General features: G+C 50.8%; 1 protein-coding gene across 1 annotated transcript in view; it reads right to left on the bottom strand.

The window, feature by feature from the left end:
- Positions 1-16,399, bottom strand: part of XYLT1 (xylosyltransferase 1) — a 335,879-nt gene that overhangs the window by 228,107 nt on the left and 91,373 nt on the right. The window contains exon 2 of the mRNA XM_070064777.2: positions 6,784-6,822. Within this exon, the coding sequence (XP_069920878.2) occupies positions 6,784-6,822 (39 nt within the window). The remainder of the gene's footprint in view (positions 1-6,783; positions 6,823-16,399) is intronic.

The raw sequence follows: 16,399 nt of genomic DNA, 5'->3' as shown, positions 1-16,399 counted from the left end.
TCCCTCCCCATCATGCCCCTGAACCTCACTTCCCATAATGCCCCTGGAACCTCCCTCCCCATCATGCCCCTGAACCTCCCTCCCCATCATGCCCCTGAACCTCACTTCCCACCATGCCCCTGAACCTCCCTCCCCATCATGCCCCTGAACCTCCCTCCCCATCATGCCCCTGAACCTCACTTCCCATAATGCCCCTGGAACCTCCCTCCCCATCATGCCCCTGAACCTCCCTCCCCATCATGCCCCTGGAACCTCCCTCCCCATCATGCCCCTGAACCTCCCTCCCCATCATGCCCTTGAACCTCACTTCCCATCATGCCTCTGAACCTCACTTCCCATCATACCCCTGAGCCTCTCTTCCCATCATGCCCAAGCCTCCCTCCCCATCATGCCCCTGAACCTCCCTTCCCATCATGCCCCTGAATCTCCCCATCATGCCCCGAACCTCCCTCCCCATCATGCCCCTGAGCCTCCCTCCCCATCATGCCCCTGAGCCTCCCTCCCCATCATGCCCCTGAGCCTCCCTCCCCATCATGCACCAGACAAGAATACACTTCCTAGAGACTACCACATGTGCTGTTTGAAAATTCAATTAGGGCACCACCCCCTCCTGTAAAAGCACACCTTCCTTCCTCAGAAGAGGTCGCCTGCACTCACGTCTGGGTGTGCACTGTCCCTTCCCATAAGTCTTGCTGTGCTGCGCACCTTTTTGCCTCCTCCTCAGTCTCTTTTCACGAGGAGACAAGAACTTGGACCTAGCCCAGGCAGGGGTCAGCCCCCCACCCGACTCCAGTTCTAGGGGAGATCTGGCTGTGCAGTCACATGCTGGTTTGCAAAGACACCTGACTGCTTTCTAATCACGGGCCACTACCTGAAATCACAGATGCGCCAACTGGCTTGGATGTGTCCTGACTCTCCCAAGCGGAACGGAAGCCTCGTGGGCAGGAGCCCTCTTTGGCCCATCACTGTCTCCGCAGCAACCAGCACAAGGCTTGGCCTCCACGTGGCCCAACAGCTATTTACTGAACAAGCAAGGAGATGAATGGATTTGCATAGATGCCATTTTAAAGCAGCAACCTGGCTTCACATCTGCTGTTCATTTTCTACCTGAGTTTTGTTCAGAGTCCTCATGGCCCCAGCAACATCCTTGTTCCCTTCCCCTCTGCTTCCACTTAGTTGATCAAAGAGACTCAAGTACCTGGCTGGTTTTGAAAACTGAGCAGTTGGGAGTTCCCTTCCATATGCCCTTGATCTTCAGGCCCTGAGAGGCAGCGCCATGCAAATGAAGGTCTGCTTTCCTGAGTGGAGTCAGCCTCACAAGGGCCCAGACTGACAACTCTTTGCTTTACAAAAGAGCTGCTTTCTTGCAGCTCCCAAGGTGTCTCCTTGTTTGAGGAGAGCCCATTAACTAATTGACAGAGAAGCTATTGGCGTGGAGAGGGGGAGGCAGAAAAGTTAAAATTAAATGACAAGCGGCTATGCCAACTGGAGCAGACTCAGAAATGACTGGCTGTCTTGGGAATCAATAAGAAGAAGAGAATCAAATAAGCATTCAGACTCATCAAAACACTATTGATGTGCACAGAGGAGATGTTTCATTCTTTTGTTGTTTTAAAATGAAATTTCTATTGGGTCTATTGCCTAAGCCATTTTATCCACAAGCCTTGTGGCAAGTTTCCGGTCAAAAAAATTACTCACTGTGCCAAACATTCTATCTGTGTCTTTATCTCTCTAGCTAGCTAGCTATCCACCCTTCCATCATCCATCTCTCCACCTATACTATGCCCAAGTATTTGTGCGAAACATTCCTTTTCTATCTATCCATCCATCCATCCATCCTCCACCTCTCTACCTATAATATCTAAGTACATCTGAGAATACTTGTACAAAGCGTTCTCTATATAAAGTTATCAATCCATCCATCCACCCATCCACCTCCCACCCACACATCATCCATCTCTCTACTTTGTCTAAGTACATCTGGGACATTATACAAAGCATTCCCTATCTATCTATCTAGCAATCAACTTTGGGTGGCACATTTCAAGCCAGTCCCTCTAGTTTTGCCTGAGTCCTACCAAATATTTCTACTAGTCAAGGCAAATTTATTTTTTGGCAAAGAAGGGCAGAGGTTGAGAGGAGAGACTGTGATGTCACACGACCCTGAGTTTGACACCCACCAATGCTTTGCAGCACCAGTGTGACTGTGGGCAGGTTACTTAACCTCGCTAAACCTTCAGTACCTCACCAGAAGCTGAGGGCTAGAAGAGCACCTGCATCAGGGTGCGGCACTTGGGGATGCCATGGGAAAGGCCAGTTCTTGGCAAATGGCAAAAGCTTCGGGATCCGCAGGAGAGAAGGCCCACACTTCCGGGAATGGAGAGTCCCTGCCCACACTTCCGAAATGAAAAGTCCTTGCCAAGGTCCCTGTGGACGCCTAAACATCAACCAATGAGAATCAGACATGCCTCAATCTTTAACCCCCATGCCCTGTATCTATAAAAGGAGCCATCCCAACCTGACTTGCAACTTCCCCACTTCCCCGGCCCCCGCCCTGTTGGGACCAGGGGACCTCCCCCCCGGGGGGGAGTAGAATCCTAACAAAAGCCTGTAAAGTGATCCATCTGGCTGGGAAGATTTGTCACGCTGGACACCTTGCAGTTAGTGGGAGTGTGGATAAGGATAAGGACACCAACCTGCTAACCAAATTGCAATTCCTTTCAGACCTTGTTCATTTCTAGGTCACCGGCTCCTGGGGAGCCCCCATCTGGAGCACAGAGAAGCATGCACGGCTGCAAGTCGGGACTGCCTTGGTCCTTCCCCAGGGGCAGCCTGCCAAGGGCAAAGCTGACACCAGGGATTGCAACCTTCCTTGGCTTCCTCGTTGAATTAATGTGGTCATTAAGCAGAGAGTCCTGCTGATGCCAACAGATGCAAAGCTCTGCTGTGCTGATAGCAAAGAGTATGAAAGGAGCCCTCAGCAGCCTGGCCAACCCTCCTCACAAGCTCAGAACAGCTGCATAGGGACAGATGAACCAAGCAGCAGGTGAGGACCGGTGCCACTCATACTAAGGGTGCACGAAGGAAAGGCCCTGGTTTGGCCGGGCTCCTGCAGAGGCTGGGTCCTGGGCAAGCCAAGCTGTTGACGCGTGTTCTAAGGCCACGGGCTAGCGGGGAAGTCTAAACACATAGGTCTACCTGCAGAACCCAGACTCCAAGATGTGGCAGGCAAAGCCATCCTTAGGATCAAAGGGCATGGGGGGAGGAAGTGGGGACACACACACACACAGAGCTCCACATCACCTGTGCAATTGGTTTTTCCAAACGTGGCCACAGCCACCATCTTGCTCACGGACAGGGGACACATTTAGGAGACGGCACTCATGCATTTTAACTCTTCCCTGCTCTTCTGTTCTGCCTTGCCTGTAGGCAAGAGCCAGGAGCTGCTTCGCTGATGTCCAGGGCTGATGTCCAGCACAGAGTCAGATCTGGCTATAGCTTTATGCCAACAGTTGTGAAAAAAAAAAAAAAATTGTGCTTTGTGCTTTGGTAGGGTTCCAATGTGTCTTTAAAATGGGAAATCAGAACTCAGGGAAAGACAGCTCTATCCTACAGCTCCCTAAAGACCAAGAACTTAATCAGATTGAATGTTGATTGACAAATAGAGTCATTTCCCCAGTGATGTGGAACAGACACAGAGTGTCTGCCTTGCGTCACCAATGGCTGCAGACTGAGGCGCACGTCCCCTGGGCTAACAGATGTGACCTGAAGAGCGGTTATTGTTTCATAGGAGCTGTTACCCTCACTGTGTGCTTGCCAAAGTCATCGCCATGGGACTGTTCTTTCCCATGGAGGTGTGGAAGGGCTCGTCAGGTGGTGTCCAGAACAAAGGACACAGCGGGGACAAGGGCAGAGCTGCCCCTCAACCCCCAGGGAGGTACTATCTGGCTTCCCCAGTTCTGGACACAGATAATTCGTTCATGGGTTTTCCCGTGTCTCCTGAGTTTTCCTTCTGGGGAAGAACGGATCTGGACGAGAAGGGCGGGGGAGGATGCTTGGTGCTTGGGGCACCAGCATCTCCTATCAAACTGTCTGGATTTGAGTAGCAGCTCTGCTTCCAGTTCCAGTTTCCTGCTACTGCACCCTGGGAAGCAGCAGTGAAGGATCATGGGAGACCCAGATGGAGTTTCTCACTCCTGGCTTTGGCCTGGCCCATTCCCCCTGTTGTGGGCATATGGGGAGTAAACCAGTGGATCGAAGAGATCCATCCGTCTGTTTGTGCCTCTGCCTTTCAAATAAATAAAATAAATGTTTTTTTCAAAAAAGAAGAGATGGGAGTTGGCGCTTTGGTGTAGCAGGTAAAGCTGCTGCCTGCAGTACTGGCATTCCATATGGGCGCCGGTTCTAGTCTCGGCTGCTCCACTTCTGATCCAGCTCTCTGCTATGGCCTGGGAAAGCAGTAGAAGATGGCCCAACGCCTTGGGCCCCTGCACCCCCGTGGGAGACTCACAAGCAGCTCCTGGCTCTTGGCTTTGGATCGGCACAGCTCCAGCCATTGCAGTCAACTGGGGAGTGAACCATCGGATGGAAGACCTCTCTCTCTCTCTCTGCCTCTCCTTCTTTCTCTGTATAACTCTGACTTTCAAATAAATAAATAAATCTTAAAAAAAAAAATCATAGTCTTAGAGTCCTCTCCTAATCTGCCGGACAGAGGAGGGACACGTTTCCCAAAGCATGGCGCATAGAAGTCTGACCACAGATTCAGATGACCTCAGCAGGCACCCAGGGAATATTTCCACTTTATGTTAATAGTTTAATATTTATTTAGTGTTATATGACACACACATATAATATATATATAATATTTAAAGAGACACAGAGAGAGAAATTCAAAAATGTGATTTCATCAATGAGCATTTCTCAAACTCAACACCACTGGCAGAGTCTTGGGCTTGATCACTGTTTCCTGGGTGGGGCTGGCCCATGCACTGCAGGGTATTTAACACCAGGAGTGCCCCCCACCCCCATCCCCAGCCAGAAGCGACAACCAAAAACGACTCCGGATGTTGCCAAATGTCCCTCCGGGGTCAAAATCACTCTGTGGTTGACAACCACTAGCCCACGACACTCTTTCTTCTGAGGGCGGAATGAGTTAAGGAAAAGTACATTCTCAGGTACTCAAACTTCACAAATGGTAAATGGCGAGAACTGCTACGGCAGAATGTGAATGATGGAAAGACGGAGGAAACTGAACCCAAGCATGGCCCGCCAGGGAGAGAAAACCGGACCCTTCTGCTCAAAGCCACTTTTCTTCCGTCCTGCCGGCCCTGTCACTTGGTCACCCCAGGAGCCGACAGAACCACAAGTGCATGCTGGGACATCACAGAACACAAGTGCACAAAGCAACCCCAAGCGTCAGCTTCCCCCACACGTCTGGGCTTCAAGATCCAGGAAGGAGAAGCCAGTGGGTTTGCTCCTCTCTTGTTCCTTTGGGAAGACCCAGGCAGAGACCCACAGAGAGAGAGGGGTCAAGGACCTAAGGGAGAGGGCTAAGGGAAAGGAAGAGGGGGTCTTGGCCAGTGAGCTCCCAAAAGCCCCCAGGAGCTGTTTTCAGCCTTGAAATGTTCACATAGGTGTGCCTGTGTCTGACGCTTGAAAACTGTCCACTGTGGCGCTCCAAGGGTGGCCCCTGCCATCTCCCTTAACCCCAGACCTTCTGATCAGCACACAGAGCCAAAGAACCGAGCCAGCCCCTGCAACTCCAGGAGGACAGGGAAGACACATGCTGGGGCTTCAGAAAGTTCATGGAAGAGGGAAACAATTTTTAAAATTTATTTAGGTGCAAAAACATTGAAATCCATGAATGTATTTTTTTTAATACTACACATTTTCTGTGACCTTCCCGAAGACCCCTCATATTCAGGAATTTTAGAAACACTTGCAGCAAAATGAACTTTATCTGCTCACGCTATTTTACGCTGACTTCCTGAGGTCCCCTCAGAAACTGAACAGCAAACACTCAGAGGCACACAATATGCCCCGCTGGCTTTATCACCATTATCTGCTATAATGCTTAACCACAGTAAGGCAGGGCAGGCAGTGGTCACTGTGCTAATACTCCAGATGAGAAGACAGCGGCTTAGAGGCTGCGTGGCCCCAACAAGGGCACAGAGACAGATGACACAGAGCTGGGATGCTCACCTGGGCCTGTGAGAGACATGTAGCTACTGCACTGCCCAACCGCCTGGGAAAGCAGAAAGTGCACGGCTAAGGCCACACCCACCCTTCTAAGGGTCGTCACACCACATGGAGACACAGTGGTGACCTAGATTCCAGGGAATGGCCTCGTGTGGGAGTGGACAGAGGGACGCAGCCCCTTTCCCTGGCTGCTGGGTCCCGCCACGGGGAAAAAGTCTTCCGAAGGGAAGACACACAAGAGCATCTTCCTGCCGCCTGGCTCCGCGCTCTCTCCTCTCCGCCTTCACTTCACCTCCTCTTGATGGTTAGGCAGCAGCAAGGGACGGAGGAACACTCACAAGAAAGGACCTACAGCCCCTGCCACAGGGAGGAGGTACACAGATACCTGCATGTGCACACCCACACGATTACACACATGGAGGGGAGTGCACAGCCAGTGTGTGCACACACATGTGCATGCCTGCACACATCCAACCATGGCAGGACGACAGCCTCAGGTGCCTGTCCAGCCCTTCTGAGCCCCCAGCAAGCTAGCCAAGGAGCATCAAGACAGAGATAATTAACCAAGACGTGAAAGGGACTCACCTGGGTCTCCAGGGTGATCAGCGGACTCGGGTGCGGATCCTGCAGGAAAAAAGGAGAAGACACACATGAGAGATGCGGACCAGGGAACCGTTTGCCAGCAAAGATGGAATCCTTTGAGCTCAAGTAACCCCACGGGGAAGGCAGCCCAACTCTCCTCAAAGCTACGCAGATGTCAAATGAGCCCGGTCCAATCTGTCCCCTCCTTTCTTCCTCCCACATCCAAGTGATGCAAGGAGGTTCAAGGTTTCCAAGAAGGGGGCACCAGCATGGAGATCACACAAGATGGCACAGTATAAAGATAAGGAAGCCGGGGTTGGCGCCGTGGCTCACTTGGCTAATCCTCTGCCTGTGGTGCCGGCATCCAGTATGGGCGCCGGGTTCTAGTCTCAGTTGCTCCTCTTCCTGTCCAGCTCTCTGCTGTGGCCCGGGAGGGCAGTGGAGGATGGCCCAAGTGCTTGGGCCCCTGCACCTGCATCAGAGACCAGGAGGAAGCACCTGGCTCCTGGTTTTGGATCGGCGCAGCGCACCGCCATTAGCGGCCACTTGGGGGATGAACCAATGGAAAAAGGAAGACCTTTCTTTGTCTCTCTCACTAACTCTGCCTGTCAAAAAAAAAAAAAATAAGGAAGCCAAGCACTGCCACCACGTATCTCAAAGCATGTTAGAATCCTCTCAGTAAGAGAGAAGCCGTGTCCCTGAAATGATCAGAGGTGAACCTGAAACAATGTAAAGTCTGGATGAGGGACTAGGCCAGCAAGTCGTAACTGACCTTGGGGGAAAAAAAGAAAGAGAGACAGAGAGAGAGAGGAAAGAAAATGGAACAGGCCAGAAAGAAAGGAGCTGAATTCCTGGCGAGAACAGCACATTCCGAGGGCTGGGGGAGACGGATCTTTTTCAGGATAGAGAGGGCCAGAGAAACATCCTACTCATTCACTCTCTACAAAAGCCAATTGACTCGAAATGCTTGGTGGCAAGGTCCCGGGTCACTAAGCATGAACCCTTTGGGCTGGGGGAGGAACCCTGTAGGTGCAGAAGGAGGAAGAGACTGAGGGGAGGAGGCAGTGGGTACAGGGAGTGGTTTCCAAGGAAAACAGGAAACAGCACATAAAGACTATTTTTGTCTGCACTATGTCTGCTCCGAACTTAACCATTCATGCTTCTGAGAAAAGAACCTTAAGCTGCCCCGTAGGGAGAATGGGCACGGTTTTAGGGCCACAAAGTACAAACCCAGTATGAAGCCTGGCTTTGTCCTAGCAGATTTTCCAACACAGGCAGAAGCCACGCAAATGAGCACCAGCCCAGAGGCTCATGCCAGGAAGAAGAAGGAAGTGTAAGGGAAATTAGAACTCTGCAAACTCCTACTGTAGAAGAACTGTCACTCACTTTCTTAGCCACTGTTCTGTGATATCTTCATACGGATGCCTACTTCTGAGTATGAGAGTCATCGTCTCAGCAACATTTTGTTTTTCATTTATTTTTATTTTTATTTTTAACTGACAGAGAAAGACCTCTGGCTCACTCACTGGTTCACTTCCCAAATGCCCACAATAGCCACATGTGGACTGGGGCCAGAGCCAGGAGACAAGAGCGTAAGCTGAGTCTCCCACGTGAGCGGCAGGAGCTCAGTGACTTGAGCCATCACCACTGCCACCCAGGGTCTAGTGTCGGGAAAGGGAGCCGGCAATCAAATCCCGGCACTCTGTCAGATATGGGGTGGGGCCATCCCAACGGCTAGGCAAACGCTGGGCACACTTTGGGGTTCTGGTCCATTCTGACCTTTCTTTCAAGATAAAGAATTCACCTTTGCCCAATTCCAGCTTTCAGTGTAATTCCCAGGACTTCTTGATTGGCATGGCTCACAGGAAGCTGCCAAGAGAAAACCTGGCTCCAATTCTCACGTTTCCCCAGGCACCAAGTATCCCTCATATCCCAGAATATACTGAGGGGAACATTTCTCCTCCCAACACCGCAGCCTTGGCCCATAAAGGGACCTGGATACGTCTTTCGGGCCTCTCTCTTTTCCAAACTCTTCCTCTCTCCTTGCCAAGGGTGAAGTAGCAGCTAGGATGGCTTAACATGCACTCAGCCACTTTTTCCAAGCAAGCTCTCTGCTTGAGCCACTATCATGGAACCCCCTCCAGGTAGCTCCTTCAGTACTTCTGTGCAGCAACTGTTGACCCTGAACTTCCTGTTGAGGAAGGTCACAGGGCAGGACCCGCCTTGGGCATTGGGAGGCAAGACTATCTTCCCAGCCTGTGGCTGGCAGTGCCTCCAATGAGCAAGAACAGGTGAGCTCTGCTCTTCAAGTTAAATTCAGTCTACATCCATCCGTCCGTCCATCCAGATCCATCTAGACTTTGATTAGAATTTCAGAAGCTGCATCTTAGCCTCCAAATTAATCTTCTCCAAGCCAGGACCTAACAACGCATCACACTGGGGTGTTGGGTGCACGCCCAGTCATTGAGCTGAGCTTCAGAACACATTTGCACGGTGTCTGGGGCTCATGCTTCACTGTGCAGCACCCCAAGAGGGTGAAGAGGGTGGAGCCCTATGAACAACTTTGCTGGAAACAACACAGGACATCTCTGTCAACTGTGCTGACAAAACCCAGTGCCTGCTCCTCTGACACAGTGAAACAGCAGTTCTTTCTTCGGTGTTCCGAGATCAGAGACCCTATCAGCGCACAGCCAGGGTCCAAGCTTTATTAAGAAGCTTCTGGAAGACAAAAGCACAGATGCTATCTATTTAACTTCTGAATTAATCGTCCAGGAACAAGCTAAAGTACTCAGAAGTGTTCACGTCATTAACACTAAGGATCACCAGCCAACACGATTCTGCTCTCCTCTCTCTGTGCACCTTGGAAACGCAAGAATCTCCCTGTCGAGGCTCCATCCGGAGAATTCAGGGGATGACTATATATCTGTGAGGTCTCACTTTCAGCGACATCCTCCTTAATTGGAAAGGCTAACGAAGTGGAACCGGGTCAATGATGCTGTCTGCCTAATCCATCGTGTCTGTCCACAACGGGGCTCTTCGGTTTACAGTAGAGTAAATTCCTGTCTGTCACGGGCAAGGCTGCTGGAGACCAAAGGGGAATTTGCAGCATGCTCACAGGCTATAATGGAGCGCTCACAGATTCCTAACGCAGGTTCCAAGATGGCCAAAAATAAGGACATCCTTTCATATCATTGACTGCAGTGACTACGGTTGGGGAAGTCAAATGGGGAACCAGGGGGTTGGTTTAGTGTCCCTCCCTCTTCACAGCTCCCTGTGACCACAGGGTCCCGTCACATGGGACTCTGCAGCTCCTGGCAGCGTGTGTGCAGGGTGTGTCCCCACCCCTTCAGCTTGGGCTTGGCCCTTTGACTTCTTTGTCCAAGCACAGACTAGCACATGTGTGTAGGGAGCAGGTTAAAATATGCTTAGGTAGTTGAGCATGACCTCTGGGGTTTTGGCCATCACTACAAGAACTTCCCCCAGTAGCCTGCTGGTCCAACAAAGATGATAGATGCACGGAACAGACCTAGACCCCAACAGGCAGCGTGGGGCCAAGCCCAGCCTAGATCAGCCGACACCCGCCAATCCTTGCTGTTTCAATTCATTGAGTGTTGAAGTGGCTTGTTGTATAGCATTATTGTGGCAATACCTAACGGACAAACTTCCTAACCATGATTTTGACAGAAACACAAAGTATTGTCACAAACACTCACAGCCTTGGAATAGGAACAACACATACTGTCTTTCCCTAAGTCTGCAAATACATCCCAGGAACATGAAACAGGTAACATCCGTTACTATAATAGCCAACGCTCACTGAGTGACACGCCAGACTGTATGGTCACGGCACCATCACATCAAGCAAGGAAATACATGACCGTCAGGATCTGGTGTCATTGCTGAGTTACCCTTTGGGCCTCTTTCCCAAATGCAGGATTCTTTTGAATTTATTATTTAGATGGTATCACAACATTAAAGGAAATGCTCGCTCTTGCCCGGAGACACAGTTTTCATTGCAAATGCAAGCACTCCGCCCTCTCTCCCCCTCCCTCTCTGTACCTCTGGTTTATTCTGAACTGTACACCACGAGTAGATTACTTAACCAAAGCTTAGAATAGCTGAATACTCCACAGGCTAAGGATCCCTTATCTGAAATGCTTAGGCCCCGATTTTGGAGTTTCTTGGGTTTTGGAATATTTGCATAGATTTTATTGGTTGAATAACACTCCAATTGGAAATATGAAGTGTTCCAAAAAAAATTAGAGCACCATGTTAGTGCTCAAAAACTTTCATATTTTGAAGCATTTCAGATTCCTGGACTAAGGATGTTCCATCTGTAGTACAGCTGACAACTGTTCAGTTCCTTACCACACCCTAAGGCACTGGACTTAACTTCTACGCAGATTATCATTAACCCCTGTAACAACTCCAATTAGTCCCATTATAGAGATGGAAAAACTGACAACTAGGGATTGAGTAACCTGTCCAGGGTCCCAGAGGTTGTACCGGAAGCATGGATTTGATGTCAGCACCCTGTCCTTGAGAAACCTATGTTCTGTTACTTTACGGTAGCTCTACTGGAAAATACAGTCCCTCAGCCAACAAAGTGGTCCCACAATTGGGACTATGTCTATACCAGAAAGAACACAGACAGCGGGGGAACAGCATCACCTTAACAAACACTGGAATCCCTTCTCAGCATCTGCAGCTTTGCTAAAGGCTGTGGCCGTGGCCCACAGAAACTAGCACACGCGACATGACTGAAAACAGAACGCAGTCACTTTGCCACAGCAGGGAGCCGGCGTACAGTCGGCCGAATCAATCCACACGTGTTTACCGAGTTCCGACTCAGCAGCTAGCACTATGCCGGCGGGCACCAGGAGGGAGAGAGAAATGAGTTGAAAGTGACTCTGTGTACACGTCTATTCCCAAAGCTAACTGTTTAAATAAGAGGCCAGAGCCTGATTACAGATCTTGGAGGAGTAAAACTCTGCCCTTCACGAGTCTGGCTTGTACGATCAGAAAGCCAGGCCCAGGAGTTCCTGAGACCAGCAAGGCCAAAGGCCTGATTTTAATAAGCAATTAAGCTGCAATAAAGAAAGTGGGGAGAGGAAGAGGAATTTGCTCATTATCATTCCGTGCAAGCAGCAGACAGAGCTGGCTCTGCGGGTGGATTCCGAGCCAAGCTTCTGCCACGGCGAGGGGCATTCTTGTCCGTGGATGATCAGAGGGCAGTGTTTGTTTGCACTCGGATGTCAGGCAACGGCTTCGGCGTAGAGATGAGGTGCCGATCGTGACTCATCTTCAGAGTCTGATTTCCCCCACGAGGCCCATCCAGTGTGAGAGCGACAACGGGGGCCCTGACTCAGCACGCACTGCTCCCAGGAGACACTTCAGACACTGGCACAGATTGGTGCCCCATAAGCCCTCTCGCTGCGGGACAGAACCAGGAAGCTCCCACCACCTAGAGATCACCAGGGGACCTCGGACTCTCCCCCACAGCCCTCCAGCCTGCTGGGGAGACGGGCTCTCCAAAGACCACAGACTGGAAGCTGAGCCTGGATACTATGCCAGAGACCCAACACAGCTCTCTCACTGCACTATGGACTCTGTCACCTGCACCATGGACCCAGCGCAGGGAAAGCTCAGTGGAAAAGGGGGCAGGTTTGGAGTCAGTCCTGGGTTCAAATCGCACATAACCCTGCGTCTGTCTGCAGGGGCTGACACGGCAATAGGCAGACGTGGGGGCTTCAACAATGGGAACCCCTGGAGGCGTAGTCCTTCCTGGAGGCCGGAAGCCAGAGAAGGAGGGGTCTGCATTTGAGTGCATTCTCTCCACGTCCCCACAGGCCATCCCCACCGCTGTGCACAGGCATCCCTGCGGTCTCTGGGTACATTTACATGTCCTCTTCTCCCATGACACCAGACGGACTGCACTCCAATGCCCTCACATCCACTTCATCACTATCTCTGAGCACAGCCACATCTGAGGTACAAGGGGTTAGGACTTCAAATCAGTAATTTGACGGGGGGTGGGGAGACTATACTTTGGCTTATGACAATCTCTTCACAGACCTGTGACCTCAGGCAAACTCATTCACTTCTGTTTTTCTCATGTGCACAATGTAAACAGGTGAGATGCATTCTCTAATAGAGTGGAGTACAGAATTGATTGTCCAGGACCTTCTGGTAAGAGGCATGGGGCAATGCTAATAACTACACCAGTCATTTTAACTGTGTGTAAACCCAGACTGTCCCCAGCCAATCTAGAGATGCTGCCTCCTCCTCACCATGGAAACAGGATGCCACTGACATCATGGGTTGTCTTGAATGTCAAGTATAAATAGGGATTTAAAATCTCTGGTGCTGGGGAGGACACTTGGTAAAGCGCTGGAGTGGCTGGGTTGGAGCCTGGGTTCTGCTTTCTGCTAAAACACATCCTGCAAGTCAGAAGGTGATTACTCGAGTGCTAGGGTCCCCACGGCCCACACAGGAGACCTGGACTGAGACCACGGCTCCCAGCTTTGCTAAGACCTAGCCCTAGTTGTTGCAAACATTTGGGGAGTGATCCAGCAGATGGAAGATTCTCTCTCTCTATCTGCCTTTCAAATGAAATAAGTACATAAAAATATAAGAATCTATGTGCTACATGGTTATAAGCTCTAAAATAATCTTCCCTCTGTTTCCTTCTTCCAAGCTACTGAAGGCTAAGGCATCTCCCTCTACACTCAACCCTAATAAACCACAATTCTTCTGAGCTGCAAGTTATCGCAGACATGAGCTAAATCCATCTAATTTGATGGTGGTGAAATGAGTAAATTTCACTAATTCGTTTTGAATGCTTACTTTGTGCCAAGCATATGAAATAGTTGCAGCTCTGCCAAGGGAAATATTATGCCCTTCTCACTTTGTAGCTCAGATAACAGATACTCATGGAGGACAACTCGCTCACAAACACAGGGCTAGGAAAGCATGGAGCAGGGCCAGTGAGCAGGTCTGTTAGTTTTCAGAAAATGGTCCATTAACCAATATTCTGGTGTTTTCCAAAGTATGAACTTACTGAATCAGAATCTCTGGGCAAGGATCCAAATTGTCTGCATTTTTTATTAAACTCCCTTGAGGGGGTTCTTATGCACACTGAACCTGAGAACCTCTACACTAGGCTGTGAGTAATGCAAGACCGAAAGCATCAACAGTGACCAGGAATAGAGTTCTGACCTATGGTGCCAAGCATCTGAGGTAAGCAAGGTAGGAGAGGTTCCCTTCCCACTCACATGGCACAGGTACCCCTCCTGCTGTCCCAGAAACCTGGCCGCCTCCCCCGTCTGGCTAGCATTTTCTCCCTAGGGATGTGTGGCTCCTCCCCGACTTATTCTCCAACTCGAGTTGCAGCAATTGAAGTGGCACATCATGGGGCTTTTCCCCTAAACTTCTCATGGGATTTCACGGCGAGCTTCTCTCTGTGCCCGTGGGTGCTGCTCTGAGGGTGGGGCGCGTGCAGGGCAGGCAGCACTGGTGACGAGGGAGGGATGCCAGCCACACAGAACTCCCCTTGTTCTCCACCCACGGCTTCAGCTGGAATACGGGCACAGATCAGAATCCCACAGCACTCACCTTGCTGGAAAATGCGAGCTCACCTCTAACAGGGCTCAGGGGAGGAAAGAGGAACCCACAGAAACAGCAAGGAGATCCACAGGGCCAATGGCAGATACGCTCAGGCCTCTGAGGGCAGATTCCTCTCTCTCTCTGAGTTTTCAATACTTACAGGTCTCCTTCTACTCTACACTCCTTCCCCATTTTTCACTCCAGACCCCAGAAATGAGCAACAGAATCTTAATACGAAGCTCAGGCCTTGGGTTAACCTGCCCCAGCCTTGAATGCACAGGAAACTACAAACGTGTGAAAGCTCGTGAATTATTTTAAAGCTTCTCTACCTTGGGGACTTGGAGCAAAATGGTAGGCAGATACCTAAACTACCAATTATAACACTGTGCTCTGTGCGTGCCTCAAGAGGCTCTGTGATTCTTTAATAAGAGCACGGAACTACGTTCCTGGGACTACAGGGTTCCGGATAAACCCACTTGGAAGATGAGAGACTTGAGCTAGGAAGTATGAGGGCAGGGTGGCCCACTGGTGGCTGGGGAACCCTGGGAGCTGGTTTATTTCTTCATTTTTGGCTTACAGCATTGCCAGTGTTTTCAATCCAGGATACTCCACATGCAAATCCATATTTCTCACTTCTCTCTTTAAACATGGGAGATTCAGCATTCTGATGAGCACCCCTGCAAGACAACCCATCTCCTGACCCAGTGGCCGTGGACTGGCTGCTACAAGCAACCGAATTTGTGGTTCTGTGGGTGATGCAGCTTGCCGAAGGGCACAGGGCTGGTCAGTATTGACAGTGATGTAAGTACCAGCTCACAAGGGCTCACCACAACTGCAAAGAGGATTCTAAGCGGGCTGTAAGTAGTATCACATTTAAACTTCACAACTCTAGGAGACAGCTAGCGATAGTACCAACTTACAGATGGTGCAACCGAAGCTCAGAGCACAAGTAATTCACTCCGCTGTTCACTGGGAGGAGTCAGAGCCAGGGCACCCCAGCTCGGAAGGCTCCTGAGGCACACTTTTGGACCAAGAAGCCATACCGGCTTCTAGTAGTTCAACCTCATGGTGAATGGAAATCACCAGACCACACCCGAGAGTCCACAGTCCCCTGAGCAGCTAGCAATGGGAAACCACAGGAGACGGGGCATCGGATCAGATGCTCCTAATACCTGGCCTTCCCATTTCCTTGCTGCGGGTGTTCCTGTTAACTACTGAGCTTGTCGGTAGGAGGAACAGTAACCACGTCACACAGCTGGTGTGGGGACCAGCTGAGATGGCATCCCAGGGCCTCACTCAGTCCTGGCACACAGTGGCCAAGTCACAGATGCCAGCTCCCCTTAGAGGACAATGGCCATCACTTTGCCAAGTTCTGCAGCACATCAGACCACAAACAGGACTGCCACGTGCCAAGAAAGAACGGAGCAGGGCAGCCTCCTCCCAAGACAGCCCCAACAACAACAGGTGTCAGCCAACTCCCATCAGGGTTTCCTGTCCTGCCGAAGGCAGCCAGTTGGGCTCTGCTGGGACACAGGTCTGCCTGGAGGCGGGAACACAAGCTACACCTCCCACTCTGGCCGGGCACAGGCTACAACACCTACCAGTTTTGTCCCCATGGCTGTGGCCACCAAGAGAGCAAGTGGCCCAACAGGAACTGACATGGCCAGCTGTCCAGAGCTCCAGACACTTTGCTCCGCTTTATGACTCCTGGGACTTGTGGGAGAGTTCTTGTTCCTCAAGGAAGTAGTTCTGGTTAGAGCCCCAGAACCCAAGACTGCGGGTCCAAGAAAGGTTCTTGGAGATACAGGCCAGGTGTGCAATCCCTTGCTCTTGAATTCCCAATACGGCCTCATGAGCTGATATTTCCAGGAAACTGCAGTTACCCTGACCTGACTCCATCCCATCATTCTCTCAGGAAACACATGAGGTCCAGGAAGGGCAGCAGAGTGCCACAGGGCCATGCATGGCTTGTGTCAAACCCCATTCCAGAATCCGGTTTCTTGGTACCAAGTCC

This window comes from Oryctolagus cuniculus, chromosome 19 (genome assembly GCF_051225735.1).
Source record: "Oryctolagus cuniculus isolate XC-2025 breed Fujian yellow rabbit chromosome 19, ASM5122573v1, whole genome shotgun sequence".
NCBI lineage: Eukaryota > Metazoa > Chordata > Mammalia > Lagomorpha > Leporidae > Oryctolagus > Oryctolagus cuniculus.
The sequence above is the reverse complement of the archived record's forward strand: the minus strand, read 5'-3'. Positions and strand labels throughout refer to the sequence as shown.